Below are 18860 nucleotides of genomic sequence, written 5' to 3'. Positions count from 1 at the left end.
AACAGATCCGAAACCAAACTCTTGACTTTCTGAAATTTGTCCCTTCACAGTCAGTCCTCCTTATTTCAGTAAATGGCAGCCATTCTCTTCCCAAACCTTGGAGTCATCCCTGATTCTTTTTTTTTCTTTTGCTCCATAACCAGTCCCCCCACATCCCTCACTGCCATGGCATCCCAGGCCACCATCACCTCTCACTTGGACCATTTCAATAGCTTAACAGGCTTTCACCTTTTCACCCAATCTTTTCTTCATGCAATAACCAGAATCATCCTTTCAAAATGTTAGTATACAATATACCCTCTTAACACAGAATTCTCTAATGGGCACCCATGTCACTCAAAGAATAATCTAAACTGTTCTACCACCCGCTTTTTGAGCTCATCACTTGTCAAGCACTCATCATTCCACTCCACTCAATCTACGTTGGCGATGCTGTGATTCCTTGAACCTGTTGGTCAGCCCCTTGCCTCAGGATCTTTGCACTTGCTATTTCACCTGCCTCCATCCCTTTTCTTCCAGATAGTCACAGGACTTGCCCTCCCACTTCCTTCACATTTTTGCTTAATTGTTCAGAGGGTTTTTCTCTGACTACCTTATATAAAAAAGAAGCCCCTCCCTAACCACTACCACTTTTTACCCCCTCACCTGGCTTTATCCTTCTTATCATCTCTGATACAGCATACACTTATCTGTTTGCCCTCTTTCCAGCCACCGGAATGGATACTTTAGAAGATCCAGGGTTCACTGTTAACTCTACTGCTGTGGTCCCAGCTTTTACTATAATCCTTGACAATTAATATGTGCTCAAAGGATGTTTGCAAAATGAATGACTGAGCAAACTTTCCTTAATTCTTAATTCTTAATTATTAATTCTGTAACTTTTACCTTTTCCCTATCTCCCTTCTGAATTTCCTCATGTATTTTTTCCTCAAAAGAACCCTCCCTATGTCCTCATTTCTACTGGAGAAAAAGTGGAGGTTACCCCAGAATCATTGATCTGCCACAATCATTTTACTTTTCCTCATGGAATCCTATGATTATTTGTTAATACCTACCTCCCACCCCTCTATCTTGAACTTCTAAAACACAAGAAGCAAATCCTTTCTTTGAATTTCAGAGACCTATGACAAAGCCTGATATATAGAAAACAAAAACAAGTGAGCAAGTGAGGGAGGGAGTGGGTGAATGGACAAACAAATGCTGTAAGAGAATAAATGTGCAAATGAATAGGGCCAGTTGAAAGCTGATAACCTTTGAAGAGCAATTATGGAAAGTACTACACCAGTTCAAGTGGGAGAAAAGAGGCCTTTTCTGAACCCTAAGAAACAATAGAACCAACTGAATATAACAGTGCATGTCAGACACAAGTATTTTTTTTTACTTCAAATTAAACAGCAGTAAAGGTGCTTTTGCTTAGAAATGATCAGTTTTAAACATATTCAGCAAATATGGTACCCTGAAGAGTCCATGTGAATTAATATTAATACACCTAATACTGATTAAGCTATGAAGCAATTTGTGAGCATTGTCTTGATAGATTATACCTTGATTGTGCAGCTTTCTTATTATTAGGTTCTATCCATATTTGTTACAAAATTGCAGAGCCCATGTTTAAAGTCAGGTCAACACCCAGCATGACGTGACTCCCTTGTGATTGCAGTGGACAGACCCCCTGACAACCCCTCTGTCAGCCCTGTACCATGTGGTAATAAGAGCATTCCTAGCAGCATAGTTCCTGCTTTCTTACAGAAGTCTTAAGCTGGAATGAAGTAGAACGAGCCTTCAAAGTGTTTACTTTTGAGAGCCTGAAACTCTCTGAGGTTAATGAAGAAGGAAAGCTAATGCCTTCTGAGATAATGTATGGGACAGCTTCTGAGATGTTCAATATACCATGGGACAACCCTGCGAGATTTGCTAAACAGATCAGGCAGCAATACATCATGAAAATGAATGCCCAAGAGGCCAAACACCAAACAGGTACACGACATGGAGGGAATCAAAGGAATTCTTATGTTTTATGACTGCCAGTTTTCCTAGTATTGTATCTAACAGATTCTCTTTAAACTGGCTAGATACTGAAACCAAAGACAGAATTTTATTTGTGGATCAGAATTGGTCAACATCTGTACAAGAGGATGAGATCACTAAAGAACCTTCAGATGCTCCTCAGTCTGATTCTAATAACATGAAGCATTCTGACCCAAACAGTAAGGAACCCATAGACCCTGATAATATACAGCTGTCAGAGAAGGAGACCAGCCTGAAGGCTCAGGTCCAGTCTGGGCCTTCAAGTGAGTAAACGTATGTGTGTGTGTGTGTGTTTGTGTGTGCGCGCACGCACAATTATAAGATGTATTAACCCAAAAAATGATTCAGGAAACATTATCTAAATTTAAATGCCTCCCTATTTCAACTGAAATACTGTTTAATATCTAAGTTAAAATTAGACTTTGCTACTGAGTGTTATTATTCAGTTCTTGTTATTTTAACCCTTGTTTTTAAAACGATCCTAAGGCCTGTTAGTCTGCTGTAACCTTAGTAAATATAGTAAGGGGAACATAAATAAAACTTTTATCATCAATATTTCATAGGGTTGTTATGATTATACAAAAAAAATTAGAAATTACCTGCAATTAGTGAACTGACCACACAGAGCTTGATACAAAATAAATGCTCAATGAAGAACAAGGATTCTCTTTCTCTCTTCTTTATAGCTCAGGTAATCACTCTTACTCTAGAATATATTATCATAAATGTTGTTATATTAGGAGATATAGAAGTATAGGAGACTTTTAGGCTAAATTTATTGAGCTATCTTATGCACAACTGTCAGATTAATTACCTAAAATCCAGCATTCGTTTCCTGCTTACAACCTTCAGTGGCTCCTACTAACAGAACCATCTCTTTGGCCTGCTATACATGCTTCTCCAGTAGTACCAAAGTACTTTTCCAAAATCCTTCCACTTTTCCCTTTTGCTCACTCATCCCATGCTCTAGCTAAACAGAATTAGGCTCTATTTCCTCTACACGGTCTGCTATTTTCATTCTCTGTGTCTTTTCTCCACAATACCCTCCACCTAGAATTCTCTTTCTCTATCTCTTTTGTAGAGTTCTCTTTTTTATTACAATTAGATTTCAGTGGCACTTCCATGAAGCTTTGTTAGATGTGTCCATCTCGAAATGGATCCCTTAGCATTCCCATGGTCATAATTAATCTGTGCTTCCTTTAGGGCATTAGTTAGGATTTCCTACTACTTATTATAATTATTCATATGCCTATATTAAGTTTCCATAATATTATAGCTTCTTAGAGGTCACAGGTATGCTTATCTTAAAAATATTAATGGTATGCTGGACCACAAAACAAGACTCAGCAAATTTTTACAGGATCAAAGTACGGAGTACATTCTCTATACAAAGACCAGACTACATTCTCATACCACAGTGAAATTATGGTGGACATTATTTATGAAAAATAATGAGAAAATACTCAAATATTCAGAGAGAAAAGTCACAATAGAAATTAAGAAATATTTCAAGCTGAATGGTAATGAAAATACTGAATATCAAAATTTCTATAATGTTACTGAAGCAACGGATACTCAGAAAGAAGCTCACAGCTTTAAATGAATACATTTTTTAAAAGAAAGCAAAAAATAAATTAGCTAAACATAGACCTCAAATTGTTAGATAAAGATGAGCAAAATAAATCCAAATAAAGTAAAAGGAAAAAAAAATAAGAGTAAATTATTGACAGAAAAAAATACAGATGTGTGGGTGGCTAGGTGGCTCAGTTGGTTAAGCATCTGCCTTTGACTCAGGTCATGATCCCAGGGCCCGGGGATCCAGTCCCACATCAGACTCCTTGCTCAGTGGGGAGCCTGCTTCTCTGCCCCTCTGCTGGCTCCTTCTCTCGTTATTTCTCACTCTCTCAAATAAATAAAATCTAAAAAGAAAGAAAATATAGATGTAATAAGGAAGAGCAAATACTACAAAATTCTGGTTCTTTGAAAAGACTTTGAAAATTTGATAATTTTTTTAAATAAAAGGCAGACCACAAAAAAGGAAGCATAAATAACCATATTAGGAATAAAACCATATCAGGAATGAAAATCATCAGGAATAAAGAAATAGACTTCCCTCTGATCCTACAGAAATGTAAAAAATAGTAGGAGGATATAAACAACTTTATTTCACTAAATCTTAAAATAAAATGACCAAATTAGTAGAAAAGTATATCTTACCAATAGTGACTCAAAAAGAAATAGAAACATGGTAGTGTAATCATTTAAATAAATTAAATCAATAATTAAAGATCCTCCTGAGTAGGACATACCAAACCCAAATGATCTTATTTACTAGGGATTCCAAACACTCAAAAAAAAAAAAAAATAAAATAAAGAGAAATAATTCTAATCTTAAAAATTATTCCCAGAAATTAAAAAATGGATATCCTCCCCTACTCATTTTACAAAGCTGGCAAAAACCTTATAATAACACTGTCAGGGATAGTACAACAAAAGAAAATTATAAATCAAACTCACTCATGAACATAGATGCAAAATTCCTGAATAAAACATAAATAAACTGATGTAGCAATGTACAGAATGATAATAATACATCACAAGCTGTTTTTATAACAGGAATAGAGGAAAAACATACAGTATAAAAATCAATAAAATCTATCAATTGACACAGAGAAAAATAATATCATCATCTCAATAGATGCAGAAAAAGCGCTTGAAACTCTATAGTAATTTATGAAGGAAATCTTAGCAAGCTAGCAAGAGAAGGAAACTTTCTCTACCTTATAAAGTTTATTCTTAAATTACTACAACTAACATTTTGTATCACGGTGAAAAGTTGGAAGATTTCCGTCAACACCAGGAAGATAACTACTATAAACAATTGTGTTCAATACTACATTGGAGATGCTAGCCAACTCAGTAAGGCAAGAAAAAGAGAAAAAGTGTAAGTTTTGAAAAGGAAGAAACAAAACTGTTACTATTTGTAAATATCATGTATGTAGAAAAACCAAAATAATCCACACAAAGATGGATTAATATGATAGTTTAACAAGGAAGTCATGGTTAAGAAAGGACACACATAAGATGTCTGCAGTGCTGGGTCCTTTCTCATATTCCATTATACTAAGCATTTGTAGTCTATGTACTTCTCTGTATATGTTAAAATTTATAATTTTTAAAAGCATTAAATAAGAGTGGTCTGTGGCACAAGAGAACAGGTATTCAGTCAGTATTGACTGAATGGTCATCTTGCCATTTCATTAGTTTAGATGATGATGAAAGAGAAAGTCATCAATTGAGCAGAATTAGGGAAAATCTGCTTACTTATTAATAGAGCAGATAGGTGAGGGTGAGGGAGTCAGAGGAGAGGAGGAAGAAATATTTATTTAATATTGCCCTGCTATATTCCAAGCACTCTGCTAAGACATTTTACATATATTAACTAGTGTTTAATATAAACCTCAAGTCTGTAAGATGCTATTATCCTAATTCTAAAGATGAAGAGTCAAAGACTCAGAGGGGTTAAGCAATTTGTTCAACTACATAGGAATGGGAAGTCAGGATTCCAACAGAAAGCTAACTCCAAACCAATGCTTCCCCCACTGTGTCTTGTGGCTTCCTCAGTTCCAGAAATTCCTTGTCTAGTGGTTTAGCCACACTCATAGTCTCTTCTTCATACTGATACTTAACCTGATTTTGTTACCAAAAGACTTATTTCTCTAAGTCCCTTATCTATTAGCCAAGCTCACAAAAATAATTAAGCCAAATAAGTCAGCCTGGGATATCATGCCTTTGTGCATCCTGTGGAAATGTAAATATATGAAAAAGAAATCACCTTGTGTTCATGTGGATCCAGAATAAGCCAGGAGGGAAAGAAGGCCTGTGGTTTTTTTCCCCGTATTTTGTTTTTTCTTTAGAGCAACTGATGTGTAGATTTCCTCAGGCAACTTTTGCCACCTGGTGGTGAAACCACGTAAACTGGCATTCCAGATCCTGGTGGAAAACAGATGATTAGAGCAACTCTGAACTGTCAGGGCTAAAAATGGAGAGTATATCCTAGAGGCTGAGCAATCCTGAGAGCTGAGCCCCCACGACCTATAAGGGATCCTATATAGTGTATGTTGATCCACATCAAGTAACTCTTGCAGCCAAGGGGAGGGGACAGGAGAGGGTGGCTGAGCTGTTAGGTCTCAGGGAATTTGTTGCTGTTGATCTTGCATTTCCCCCTAACTCTGAGTCATATTTCTAAAACAGCCACTTGAAATCCTTTTAAACAAAGCAGAAATTGTTCATGTATTTCCTGCACAACCATCTTAGCATCAAATACATATAAAAACGTGTTCCTGGATGTGAAGGACTGAATATTTGTGCTTTTCTTAACCAAACACGGGATTTCCATCTGAGACTGTTTTTGAACTTGACAGGGCCTATTGGATATTTATGAAAAACCTGAGAGTTGATAACCGTGATGCTCAAGGTTTAGATGTGCCCTTTATGCTTGTTGGGTGTTTTTTTAATAAAGTAACTGCTTTGCAGAGGGATCTTGTTATCTCTAAAGTAAAACAGATTAGGAAAGCTGTTTTTCAAAGGGATGAGAAAGCATCCATTTCCAGATGTGTCAAAAACTACTGAATCACACTGTCAAAGGATTATGCGGTTGAAGGCAGAATCAGAAAGAAAGAAAAAATGATTTTTATTCTACTATTAAATGAAGAGTTCACATTAGTTTTAGAATGTACTTTCCTACGACAAAATAACCGATGCACAATTTTTAGAACATATTTTCTAAACTGGAGACTTTTCCTGCTGGATCCTTAGATGCTGGAGGGAATATCAAATCTCCCGGAAATCTGGCAGACCACAGAATAGAATAATTTTTATTCCACAGATTTCATATCAGTTGCTTCAAGGACACATGGGACATCATGGTCTATTTAGAGTTATAGTTGGCCTGAGTTTTCTCTTGAGTAGATGTATTTATATAAATACAAAACTGAATTGACTTTATAGTTTTCCTCTAAATCAAAATGGAACGTTCATGCCTTCACCTTCACCAGCCCAAGGCAAGATACAACTAGTAGCAAAAATATAAGTAGCTATGCTCCAAAAAGAAAGAAAAACCTTGGCCTATCCTTGGTAGACACAATTAACTACACCCTCCAGAAGTGCAGATATGGTTCTCTTTGCCACAAAATGAAGTTGAATTTTATGCCTACCCTAAAACAAGCTTTTGTTGTGAGTTTCTTCCACAGTTCTGTGCTCTCTCGCTCTCTCTCTCTCTCTGGCTTTACATAGATTTCCAGTTTTATTATGTGATGTAGAATTTCCTCATTCAATCAAAACAAAATGTACTGAATCCTTCCCACGTGCTGGGTGCTCGGGGTAGAGTTAGGGAAAATAAGGTCAAGTTCTTATTCTCCAGGAATTCACGTTGAGATGGAGAGATAGACATAAACAAATAAACATCATAAGACACTAGTAACTGCTATGATCAAAAATAAAACAGGGCAAAAGGCAGAAAGACCCTTAAGGAGGTGACATTTGAGCAATGATATGATGAAGTGTTTGAAGCAGGTGATTATCTAAAAGCAAAGCATGTCAGAAAGAAAGGCAAGTGTAAAAACTTTGAGACACAGCAAGCAAGCTGGTGAGTCTGGAGGGGATGAGCAAAGGAGAGTGGAAGGGATGTCACTGGAGAGTGAAGGTGGAACTGTTTTTTATGTCTGACTCTGTAGGGATCAATTTGCTGTTGTTCTAAGGATGATCAAAGACCAGGTTGGTTTCGTTATTCAGTAGTATCACAAATATGTTGCCACAAGATACATCGCCCATGCCATTTCTTTGGTCAAACTTGGAATATGCTATACAGTGTATCCATTTTTATATGACAGTTTCAGAATCACAAGAGCTATAGCTTAATCAGTGAGTATTTGCAACTCATAAAGGTAAGGGTATATTTTTAGAAGTGAGGGAGATACTCTGATATGATTTGGGAATGCTTCATATAGGAAGCTGGGTTCTTTTCAAAGGGTTTAGTACAACTTTTCTAGGTAGACACTGATTTAGAATTATTAACATAAACACCTTTTGGGAGGCATGAAACATGCCTTTCAGGAATTACCTTTTCAGCCAGAAACATAGATCATAAGGGCAGCAAAAATGCACAGCACTGACAAAGGCAAGAACAAAGCCCAAATACAACTGGATGTTGGTGTCTTTGATTTATAGAACAGACCACGAACAATGAGATCAAAGATGAAGGAGTCACAAAGGCTGAGCCTCTTGAAAAGGTAAGGTAAGGAATTGTTTTCCTAGCAGTGTAGATACAAGTAAGATGATCTGAAAAAACTGTGACCCAGAGCGAGAGAAACACACACACACACACACATACACACACACACACACACACACACAAAGGAGAGGCACAGCAGGGAATGGGGGATTGCTCTGACATCCCCAGACCAGCTCCAACTGGAGATAAAGGAGTTAATTTCACTAGCGGCTTAAGCAAAACTTCCAAGCTCCATGCTCCTCTCTAGACAGTGTGGTTTGGCAACTTCACAAACACCTGCTGACCATACAGCCATGTAGAACTAATGCTGTCTTGAAGTGAGTTCAGAAAACCTGCCTATAATTGCTAACAGGACTCAGAAGAGTATAACCTAACAATAAAAATATTTAGATTATGTTGCCCATAAAAAAAAAAAAAACTCAAAGGCATACTCTTTCTGGCAGCAGTTCTCCTAAAATGTTGCCATATGGATTTATACATATGCAGATTTCCCCAATTAGATGGAGTACATGCTGGTTAGTTGAGGGAGTCCAAGAGGGCTTCATTTGGACTTGCACAAATTAAAGCTGAAATTGCACTCCTATGATTTTTTTAGAAACCCAAGAAGATGACTGTGGAAGCCGAGTTAGAGGACATAAAGAAAACGCAACAACGCAGTCTAATGGACTGGAGTTTCACTGAACATTTTAAACCGAAAGTTCTGCTTCAGGTATTAATGGACCGTGAGTCTCTAGGAGACACTTGGACAGGTCTGGGGAGTCATGGTATGATTTAAAACAATTCACTTCTAGGTCACTCTCTCAGATCTCCTTCAGATCAATATTCCTATTTACTTCAGCTATAAAAGGAATTTATTCCCAAATTGAGCTATGCATGCCGAGGGAATCTCCAAAATAGTTTAAAATATATTTTCCAAAGGGATGTTTTTATAAACAAAAAAGAAGTGTACGTGACTGCTGCACATATTTTCCAAGAACAAAAGTCAGGTATTATGGGACAGCAACCTTATATTTTTCCTGTATCACCTATCCATTCTATTAAGTTTTCACCACGTTTCAAAGTTTTTTTTTTAAGATTTATTTATTCCTTTGAGAGAGAGAGCATGGGGAGGGGTATAGGGAGAGGGAGAAAGAGAATCTCAACCAGACTCCCCTCTGAGTATAGCATCTGAGGACCCTGAGATCAGGACCTGAGCCAAAACCAAGAGTTGGTTGCCCAACTGACTGAGCCACCCAGGTGCACCTCCAAGTATTGACTTGATACAGTTGACAGGTCAAGGAGACCAGCAATAGCTAGCATTTATTGAGCACTTACCATATACTAGCAATGGCTTGTGCATATTATTTGCTCATTTAATTCTTGCAATAATCCTATAAAGTAGAAACTATGTAAATAGTAAGAAATTGAGACAACTTGACCAATAGTAACTTTTGTCCAAGGTTACATGTCTGGTGAGTGAGTGAAGCAGGATATGAACCGAAGAAATCTGGCCCCAGAACTTGTGCTCTTAACCACTCTGCAAAATAACAAGGAATCCTACAATTTCTGTTTACGTGTTTCATGCAAAAACCCATACTAATTTTTGTTTCATCTTTTAAATTTTAGTCTTATCAATATCAAACTTTTATATCCACACATTTTTAAAGCCAGAAAGTTCTATATAGAGTCTTAGGAAAAATAGCAGCTTTCTCCCACCCCTATACCTAAATTGCCAGAGGTTAAAAACTTTAAAATATTTATTTACCTATTTCTGGTGTTACTTAACTCAATTATCTCTAAAAACAAGTGTATTTTGTTTAGTTTTTGTTTCCATTGGGCATCATCATCAATTGACTCCCTCCTGAGAAAACAGCTCTGCAAACCATGCAGCATGTGCATGCATACATGCGTGCAAACACACACACACACAAGTACACAATCACTCATACACTCCTACATGCACACTAACACTTTCTGCCATCTGCTAACATTGTTAACCATATCATTTTTTGTTATATCAATATTCAGTATTTACTTTATTTCATTTGTATAAATGTTATTTATAGCTAAACTATGTAAATACTCTGATTACATTTCCTTTCTTGATACTTTTTGTTTTCCCTGGAGTTTGTTTTCTAACATTTTCTTCATTTGTGTGGTTTACTATGCATTTATCATTACTCAAGCTCTCTACCGAAGAGTAAGATCTCCTCTCAATACATTCAAACCTAACATTCTCTCAGTTTTACTCTAAGCCACCTCTCTCCCATATGCTGTGAACTCCTGCTAACCCTCCAGTCCTGCTTTGCAGCTGTGGGGAGCCTCCTTTATTGTCATCCTGGTCACAGCTTTGGCCTCTCTTTCCATCCAGATACTCCAGTGTCTGAACCCCATGTCATCTTCTTTCTTGGGTTACTCTCTTTTTGTAGGGGACTATCTCTTCTAGCTGCTTCCTGAATTAAAATAGATGGCAGGTAAATTTTGGGAGCATTGGATGTTTGAAAACATCTTAATTCTACCCTTACATCTGAGTGACAGTTTGGCTTTATATAAAATAGCTCAATTTAGAAAACATTTTCCCTGAAAATTTTGAAGCCATTCCTCAGTAGTGTTCTATCTTCTTGGATTGTCCTTGAGAAGGAAAAACAAAACAAAACAAAACATGAAATTCTGATTCCTGATCAGTTGTTTGAGTCTGGTTTTTGTTTTTTGAGGTTTTTTGTTTGTTTGTTTGTTTGTTTGTTTTCTCTCTCTCTGGAAGATTTTAACATCTCCGTTGTTCCAGTGTTCTTTGTTTCCTGTTTGTGTGCCTTGGTGTGGTTCTATTTCCAAGTATCATTCTGGTAAACCCAGTACAATGCAGAGACTCAAGTCTTTATATTCAGTAAAATGTTCTATAGTTGTTTCTCTGATAACTGTCTTCTTTCTACTTTTTCTCTTCTTTCTTCCTGCAGCTCCTATTATTCAGCGCTGGACCTCCTGGACTGAACTTTCCATACCTTTCCTCTCCTAAGTCTCCAATACTTGTCTTCTTGTTCTGGAGATAGACTCAGTTTCACCCAGTTCTTCTACTGAGCCTTCTATTTCTGTTATCATCATGGTTAATTTCCTAAAGTTTTATTTATAATCACAAATCACCTTTTTATAGCATCTTGTTCACATTCTCTGATACCATATCTTCTCTTATCTCTGTGAGGATATTAAGGTCCTTTGAAGTCTCAGTGTTTTCTCCCTGCATTGTCTAGTTTTCCTCAAATTTTCTTTTTATTTTTTTCTCAAATTTCTTTTTGGTTTTGTTTTTGGGTCTCCATTTTTCGTATTAGAGAGAAATATCTAATGACATTTGCCCTTTTGTTCATGTTAATAATGAGACACTAAAGGCATCATAGGAAGTGTTGCATGAGCTCAGGGCGGGGGGTATTTGTCAATAAATGAACTTCATTTTGGGATATTTGGCTGGCTGGTTTCCTTGGGAGACCCAACAGTGTTGGTGTATTAGTCTGTACTCTTAAGCCATTTGGATTCTCCAGGGGAAAAGAAATCCTAATCTGCTAACCGACAGACATAATTTACCTGTCAGGGTTTGGGAGCTGTGTGGGGGAGGGAAGACATTCAGGTTCCTTGCCATTCAGCCTCATTCAAGGTGGTAACCACAAGTCACAGGAAGCTTCCTAGTACTTGAAATGTAGCTGGTCCAAATTGAGATGTTCTGTAAATTTGCTATACTATATATAGAATATATTACTTATATAATATAGTATATATTACTTACTTATTGTATATATTACAACATATATACTATATATTTGTATAAGTATATATTTCAAAGACTTAATATGAAAAAAATGGTATGTCTCATTAACAATTTTTATATTGATTACATGTTGAAATGATAATATTTTTGACAGATTGGGTTAAATAAAATATACTTTTAAAATTAACTTCACCTGTTTCTTTTTACTTTTCAAGTGTGACTACTATAAAATTTAGAATTACACATGTGGGTCACCTTGTATTTCTTGGACATCAATTTAAACTTTTATGAAATTCCTTCTTTTTTTTTTTTTTTGCTGTAGTACATCTCTCCCTTGGTAGTGCCTAGGGTCCATTTTCTTAGAATGCACTGCATCATTCTGTAGGTAACAATCTTCCCTTTATCTGCTAACGGGGGAGGAGGGCAACCTCCTCATTGCTCAGAATTCTCAAGAGCTTCTGGGGACCCTAACAGCTTCCTAAAAAGTATTCTAATCTTCCTATTTTCAGTGCCACTTTTACCCCACTCTCAGAGGTACCTAACACTGCCATTTCTTGAGCCTTTCTGCACTTCTGCACACAAGTAAGGTTACTTCTGATCTCTCATAAAATTAATCTTAGAATTTGGTCTTCTATGTCTGCTGTCAGTAATCTCTTATCCTTCTGCTTTCTAGCTTCTAAACTCTTGTTACCTTTATTTCCTCTCCCGTGACCTTCAATTTCATGGTATTAAAACCCAGTAATTTTACTGTTCTTTTAATGAGGTGCCAAGAAGTACATGTGTTTAATCTTTTATCTTTAACTGGACATTCACACAGACTTTTTTTTTTTTTCAATTTGGTTCTGTCCTCACCATTCCATGAAGCTGCATGATTGCTGTCCTGCCATATCTATGGATATATATCTTTCTTCATCTTCCTTGACCTTTTAACAGCAACACAGAGCTGACCACTTCACTGTGAAATACTCCTCACTCTCCATTACCAAGATGCCTTAATATACCTCTCCTCAGTGCTCTGTTTGGAATTTTGTTGACCTAACGTCTAAATATCAGAATGTCTGGAGTCTTAGCCCTGAACCATCTTCTCTCTACTGTAAACATTCTTGTGATGATTCATCTATGTATTTGATCTAATATTAATGACTTCTAAAATTTTACCTTCCAAACGATTTCTCTCTTGATTCCACCCTAGAAGACCTAACTCCAAATTCCAATTGAATTTCTGACAAGCATCTCAGCTTCAGTGTCTCAGATGAAACTAATAATTTTCCCACCTAAGCATGTTCTTCTCCTCATCGATCTCAGAAAATACCACCTTCAAGCCAAATTGGCTAAGAGTCATCCTTTATCTCAGCTTTTCCTGTGTCCTGCCTGTCTGATCCATCATCAAATTTTGATACCATCAAAGCTCCTCACCGTCTCCACTGTGGCTACATCAGTCCAGCCACCATCCAGTTGTTCTAGCACAGCATCCCCCTCATCGTCAACCCACTTCTGCTCCTGCCCCATCCATGCTATGTATCAGACAGATACTCCATCAATTTCATCTTCTTAGGATATGTCTCTGAATCCAGGATGATCTATAAAAATCTTAATCAGCTCTTAAAGGAAAATCTTACCTTGTTCACTTTTGTTTTCCTAGAACCTACACAGTATCGGGAACATAGTAGGTATTTATTGTTTTAACTGAAGTATAGTTAATATACAGAGTTATATTAGTTTCAGGTATAAAATATAATGATTCAACTCTTCTATACATTTCTCAGTGCTCGTCATGATAAGTGTTCTCCTCATCCCCTTCACCTGTTTCACCTGCCTCTGGGCAACCTGCCTCTGGGCAACCACCAGTTTGTTTTCTGTATTTAAGAATCTGTTTTTTGTTTAACTCTTTTTCCTTTGTTTGTTCATTTGTTTTGCTTCATAACTTCCACATATGAGTGAAATCATGTGGTATTTGTCTTTCTCTGACTGACTTATTTCAATTAGCATTATACCTTCCAGATCCATCCATGTTATTGCAAATGACAAGAGTTCATTCTTTTGCATGTTGGGGTAATTTTTAATTATATATATATGCAATAAATTTATATGGTATATATAGTATACATTATATATTTATATATCTATATATTTAATTGTATATATGTACATATATATTGTACCTATATCTGTATACATATATGTATATATGTAATTGTGTGTATATATGTGTGCGTGTATATATATAAATATATCTCACATCTCCTTTATCCATTCACCTATGGTAGAACATTTGGTTTACTGCCATATCTTTTTTTTTTTTAAGATTTTTATTTATGTATTTTGAGAGACATAGAGCAAGCATGAGCAGAGGGGAGGGGCAGAGGGAGAGTGAGAAGCAGACTCCCTACTGAGCAGAGAACCCTATGCAGGATTTCATCCCAGGACTCCAGGATCATGACCTGAGCTGAAGGCAGATGCTTAGCCGACTGAGCCACCCAGGTGCACAGTTGCCTCCATATCTTGGCTACTGTGAATAATGCTGCAATAAGTACATGTTTATTTTTAATAATAAATTTATGGCACCAGCAATATTAATATAGACTAATAGGTAAAAGCCAAATAGTAAAAAAAAAAGGTGAGGAAAGATACATGAAAACTTGTCAAGCATTGATTGAGAGCAACTATAGCTCTGAGAAACTTAGTGTAAATATGTAAATTCTAGCAGCCAAAGTAAATATGAAAACACATTTTGCAGAGCTCTCTAATGGAAAGAAGGATACATATTCATCAGAAATGAACATACTTGGTTTAGGGATTTAAAGTCTAAAAGGAATTTGCGGGGTGCCTGGGTGGCTCAATGGGTTAAAGCCTCTGCCTTCGGCTCAGGTCATGATCTCAGGGTCCTGGGATCAAGCCCTGCTTCGGGCTCTCTGCTCAGCAGGGAGCCTGCTTCCCCCTCCCTCTCTCTCTTGCCTGCCTCTCTGCCTACTTGTGATCTCTGTCTGTCAAATAAATAAATAAAATCTTTAAAAATAAATAAATAAATAAATAAATAAAAAGAATTTGCTTTTCCAAAAAGTAAAGTAATGGATAGTACCATATGTAACAAAAACAAACAAAAACAATTAATGCAAAAATATTCACCATATGTGTATTTCTGGTATTACTTCTTAGGGAACAGATGTAATAGCTTAAATGCCACACCATAAAGACTCTCATACAAGGGACTAGATTGGGGGAGTAAATGTATTATTTTGGTAATGCTACCAGTGTAAAATTGAAAGCAAAACTAAAACAGTCCTTTCCTAATATAATAAGCAATTCCATGCCTTCAGATCACCCAAACAATAGAAAACTGAAAGTTCCTACACGAGTTTGATGTTGAAAACAACCCACAGCTACCTAATTTATCTTCCCGTGGACATGTTTCCTTATATTGATCAGCAGTGAAATGGAAGCAGGACACAAGTGTGCCTACCCTCTCTGTCCCTCTATTGGTAGCTGCAATTGCAGGGCATGCTGAGGGTGGAATGTTCTGGAAAAGGCCAGGAGTAGAAGTCGTTTGAAAACAGTATGTATGAAAAAGACTACTCACCTCATTTCTCTATACTATAGCCCGGTACACGTGGAGAGCAGTCTTTGGAGTGCAAAAACAGTGACACTTGGACTTGTGTGAGACTTGTCCTGGAAATTACGAACTCTGTGTTGTTGGACGAATCTCTTTTCCTCTCTGAGCCCCAATTTCCACTGAAAAAATGAGGATTTTAGTATTTTTAAATAGGAAAAATAACTGTACCTATTTATCTGGGGTTTTTAATAATGACAAAATGAAAGGATCTGTATGAAGGCATGGAAAAAGTTAAATAACTGCTTGACTTAATTATTATCACCCAGCCTTAATAAAAAACACATGAAACCTGGTATCTGTTTTTCTATAAGAGTTGCTGAATTCAGCTCCAAAAAAAAAAAAAAATCCACTGCTTATGTTCTCACTAACAGTGAGACTAACAGGAAGAGAAGGGAGCTGAGATATGCCCTAGCAAGAAACCCTCCTTCTGGGGGGGAAAAACACACACACACACACACACACACACACACATACACAATAATGTAAATATGTTGATTTCAGGTTCTTCAAGAAGCCAACCAGCAATACAGGTGGATTGATTCTTATTACCATACCCAGGACAACTCTCTACTTTTAGTGTTTCATAATCCAATGAATGTACAACGTCTGCATTGTGAACATTGGAATATTGCTCTTCACTCCAATGTTGGATTCAGGTAACCAACTTTGTTTAGTTAATTGCTATCTTAGTTTAGTTACCTTGTTAGTTACTTAGTCACCTGGTTAGCTTCTTAGTCTAAGCAAGGTGGCTCAAGTCAAAGAAACTTTCAATTTAGTTCAAGCCAAAGGTCTGAGCTGTACCAGCCACTGTGATAAGCATCAGAGCTATACCACTAAAGAAGACAGATGTCATTTTGGGACCAGTTAAGTCTAATGAGGATGCTCTTACCTCACACCTGATTTACTTAGATTCTAATAAAACTGCCTCTGAAAGATTTCAAGTAGAAATTCTGAAACATGACATTCTGCATGCTGATTCTGGACAACTCCACTTGATCTGGGGAAGACTCAAAGGTAGGCAACTGAGTGACATGTCAACACAGCAGCCAGTTGCTCAGCAAACTGAGACCTCTAGAAATCAGTGATTTTTTTCCAAGCTCCTTGATTATTTCTTCAGGATCTTAAAGCTTTGTTCTCTTCTCAGTAATGATGAGAATATTTTATTTTTTCATTGCTGGTTAATGTTTATCCAGTATTTATTATTTGCACAGCATTGTTTTAGCTTAAAAGGATACAGAATGATAGAAAATGGACTTGCAGAATAACTGGGGAAACAGGTTGTGTACTAATCCTTCGCTCACATATACAGCTCACATAATATAGTACATTATTTTGGGAAGAATAGGAACACTTCACATGGAAAACCGTTTAGAGATAGTGGCTGTTTGGGGGATGGATGGCAGGATCCATTGGGAGAGAGGATAGTGTGAAAGGATTATCTACAACATTTGCAATTCTTCTAAAATTAATCTTCTATTCAGGATTTCTATTCTTTCAATTACTTTTGTAATTTACATTGCAATTACAATGTAATTTACTGTTCTACAACTTCATGCATGACATTTGGATTTTGGATGTCTATTACAATAAAATCAAATAGTATTCTCATGATAAATGTCCATTCCTGAGTGAAATGTATTAATGTCTGTCTTTTTTATTATAATTTTGTCTGTTTCTCCTGTTAGCTTTCATGTGTACGGTGTGTATGTTTAAATTTATTTTTGAATCTGTATTTTTAAAACCATCCTTCTTAATGCATTTTAACTTTTACCAACATAACATATCCTTCTTGTTCCCTTTAATGTTTTTGACCTTGAATTTCACCACATTTGATATAAGTATCATCGGACAGTATCTTTTATATAAAAATTTACTAATATAACTTTCTCAATCATTTTACATGTCAACTAGGAATTGTGTCTCACAATATTAATAGAAAACGGACTACAGTGGTTAAACTAATAAGGGGATTAGTTTTCTTCTGTAGTGAGAAATCTGTAATTGGGCAGTGTCTCAGGGATAGTGCAGCTACTCACCAAAGTTGTCAAGGATCTGGACCTTTTCTGGCTTCCTAGGTAGCCATCTGCCACACTTTCATTTTCTTGCATCATTTTGATTTATAGCTACATGTCTTTTAAATACCAGCTTGGATTTTTCAGCTACTCTGAGATCCTCTGTCTTTGAAAAGATTTTAATAATAATTAGTAACAATATTTTTTTATATTTTATTTTATTTTTTCAGTGTTCCAAGATTCATTTCTTATAACAATATTTTAAAACTTTATATTTTATTTTTAAAAAAATTTTATTTACTTGAGAGAGAGGAACAGACAGATGGACAGAGAGAGATCATGAGCAGGAGAGAAGGGCAGAGGGAGAAGAAGTCACCCTGCTGAGTAGGGAGCCCAATATGGGACTTGATGCCAGGACCCTAGGATCATGACCTGAACTGAAAGCTTAACTGACTGAGCCACCTGGGTGCACCTATTTTTATTTTATTTATTTATTTTTTTTTTTTTTGAGAGAGAGATCACACACAAGTAGTGGGGGAGGAGCAGAGGGAGAGATAATCTTAAGCAGGCTCCATGTCCACCTCAGAGACCAACAGAGAGCTCAGCCTTATTTCCCTGAGATCATGACCCGAGCCAAAATCAAGAGTCAGATATTCAACTGACTGAGCCACCCAGGTGCCCCTAAAACTTTATATTTTAAAGAATTTATTTATTTACTTCTATTTTTATCAATAATGTCTTTGGCTTCATTCTTACCATTTAATAAGTATATTTCTACTTAAGGATTAATCCCTTTTCTTCTTTTTATTAGATTGAATTTTTAGTTCATTCTTAATGTATGATGTTTTTAAAGTTATACATTCTATTTACATCCTTCTAGAGGTATTCTTTTAAATCACATGTTTAAATATTTTGTAACATAATTGGAGTTAATGAGTATTAATATCATTTCACAAAAAATGTTAAAATTTTTTAACATATTTTCACTTACTCCCAACCAATCGCCTACCTCCCATTTTGAAATTTTATTTCCAATTATTAAGTAATATTTTCTAATCACAGACAAGTAACACAAATATTTATTTACATTTAATTACAAATCATACTTTTTTTTTCCTCAACTCTTATTTATATCCCATGTTGTCTTCTTTCTTAGATTTATTTTTTCAATGCAGCTGGAGTACA

At 36.2% G+C, this 18860-nt stretch overlaps 1 protein-coding gene across 1 annotated transcript in view; it reads left to right on the top strand.

Moving 5' to 3' along the window:
- The window catches only part of LOC111143066 (sperm associated antigen 17), a 262265-nt gene that overhangs the window by 102177 nt on the left and 141228 nt on the right, over positions 1 to 18860 (top strand). Inside the window, exons 14-18 of the mRNA XM_022496516.1 lie at positions 1750 to 1977; positions 2073 to 2291; positions 8257 to 8318; positions 8916 to 9029; positions 16165 to 16319. Coding sequence (XP_022352224.1) covers positions 1750 to 1977; positions 2073 to 2291; positions 8257 to 8318; positions 8916 to 9029; positions 16165 to 16319 — 778 coding nt within the window. The remainder of the gene's footprint in view (positions 1 to 1749; positions 1978 to 2072; positions 2292 to 8256; positions 8319 to 8915; positions 9030 to 16164; positions 16320 to 18860) is intronic.

The sequence above is a fragment of the Enhydra lutris genome, unplaced genomic scaffold (assembly GCF_002288905.1).
Source record: "Enhydra lutris kenyoni isolate GAN:26980312 unplaced genomic scaffold, ASM228890v2 scaffoldscaffold9, whole genome shotgun sequence".
NCBI classification, from domain to species: Eukaryota; Metazoa; Chordata; class Mammalia; order Carnivora; family Mustelidae; genus Enhydra; species Enhydra lutris.
Note: the sequence above shows the minus strand (reverse complement) of the source record. Positions and strands in the feature narration are given on the sequence as shown.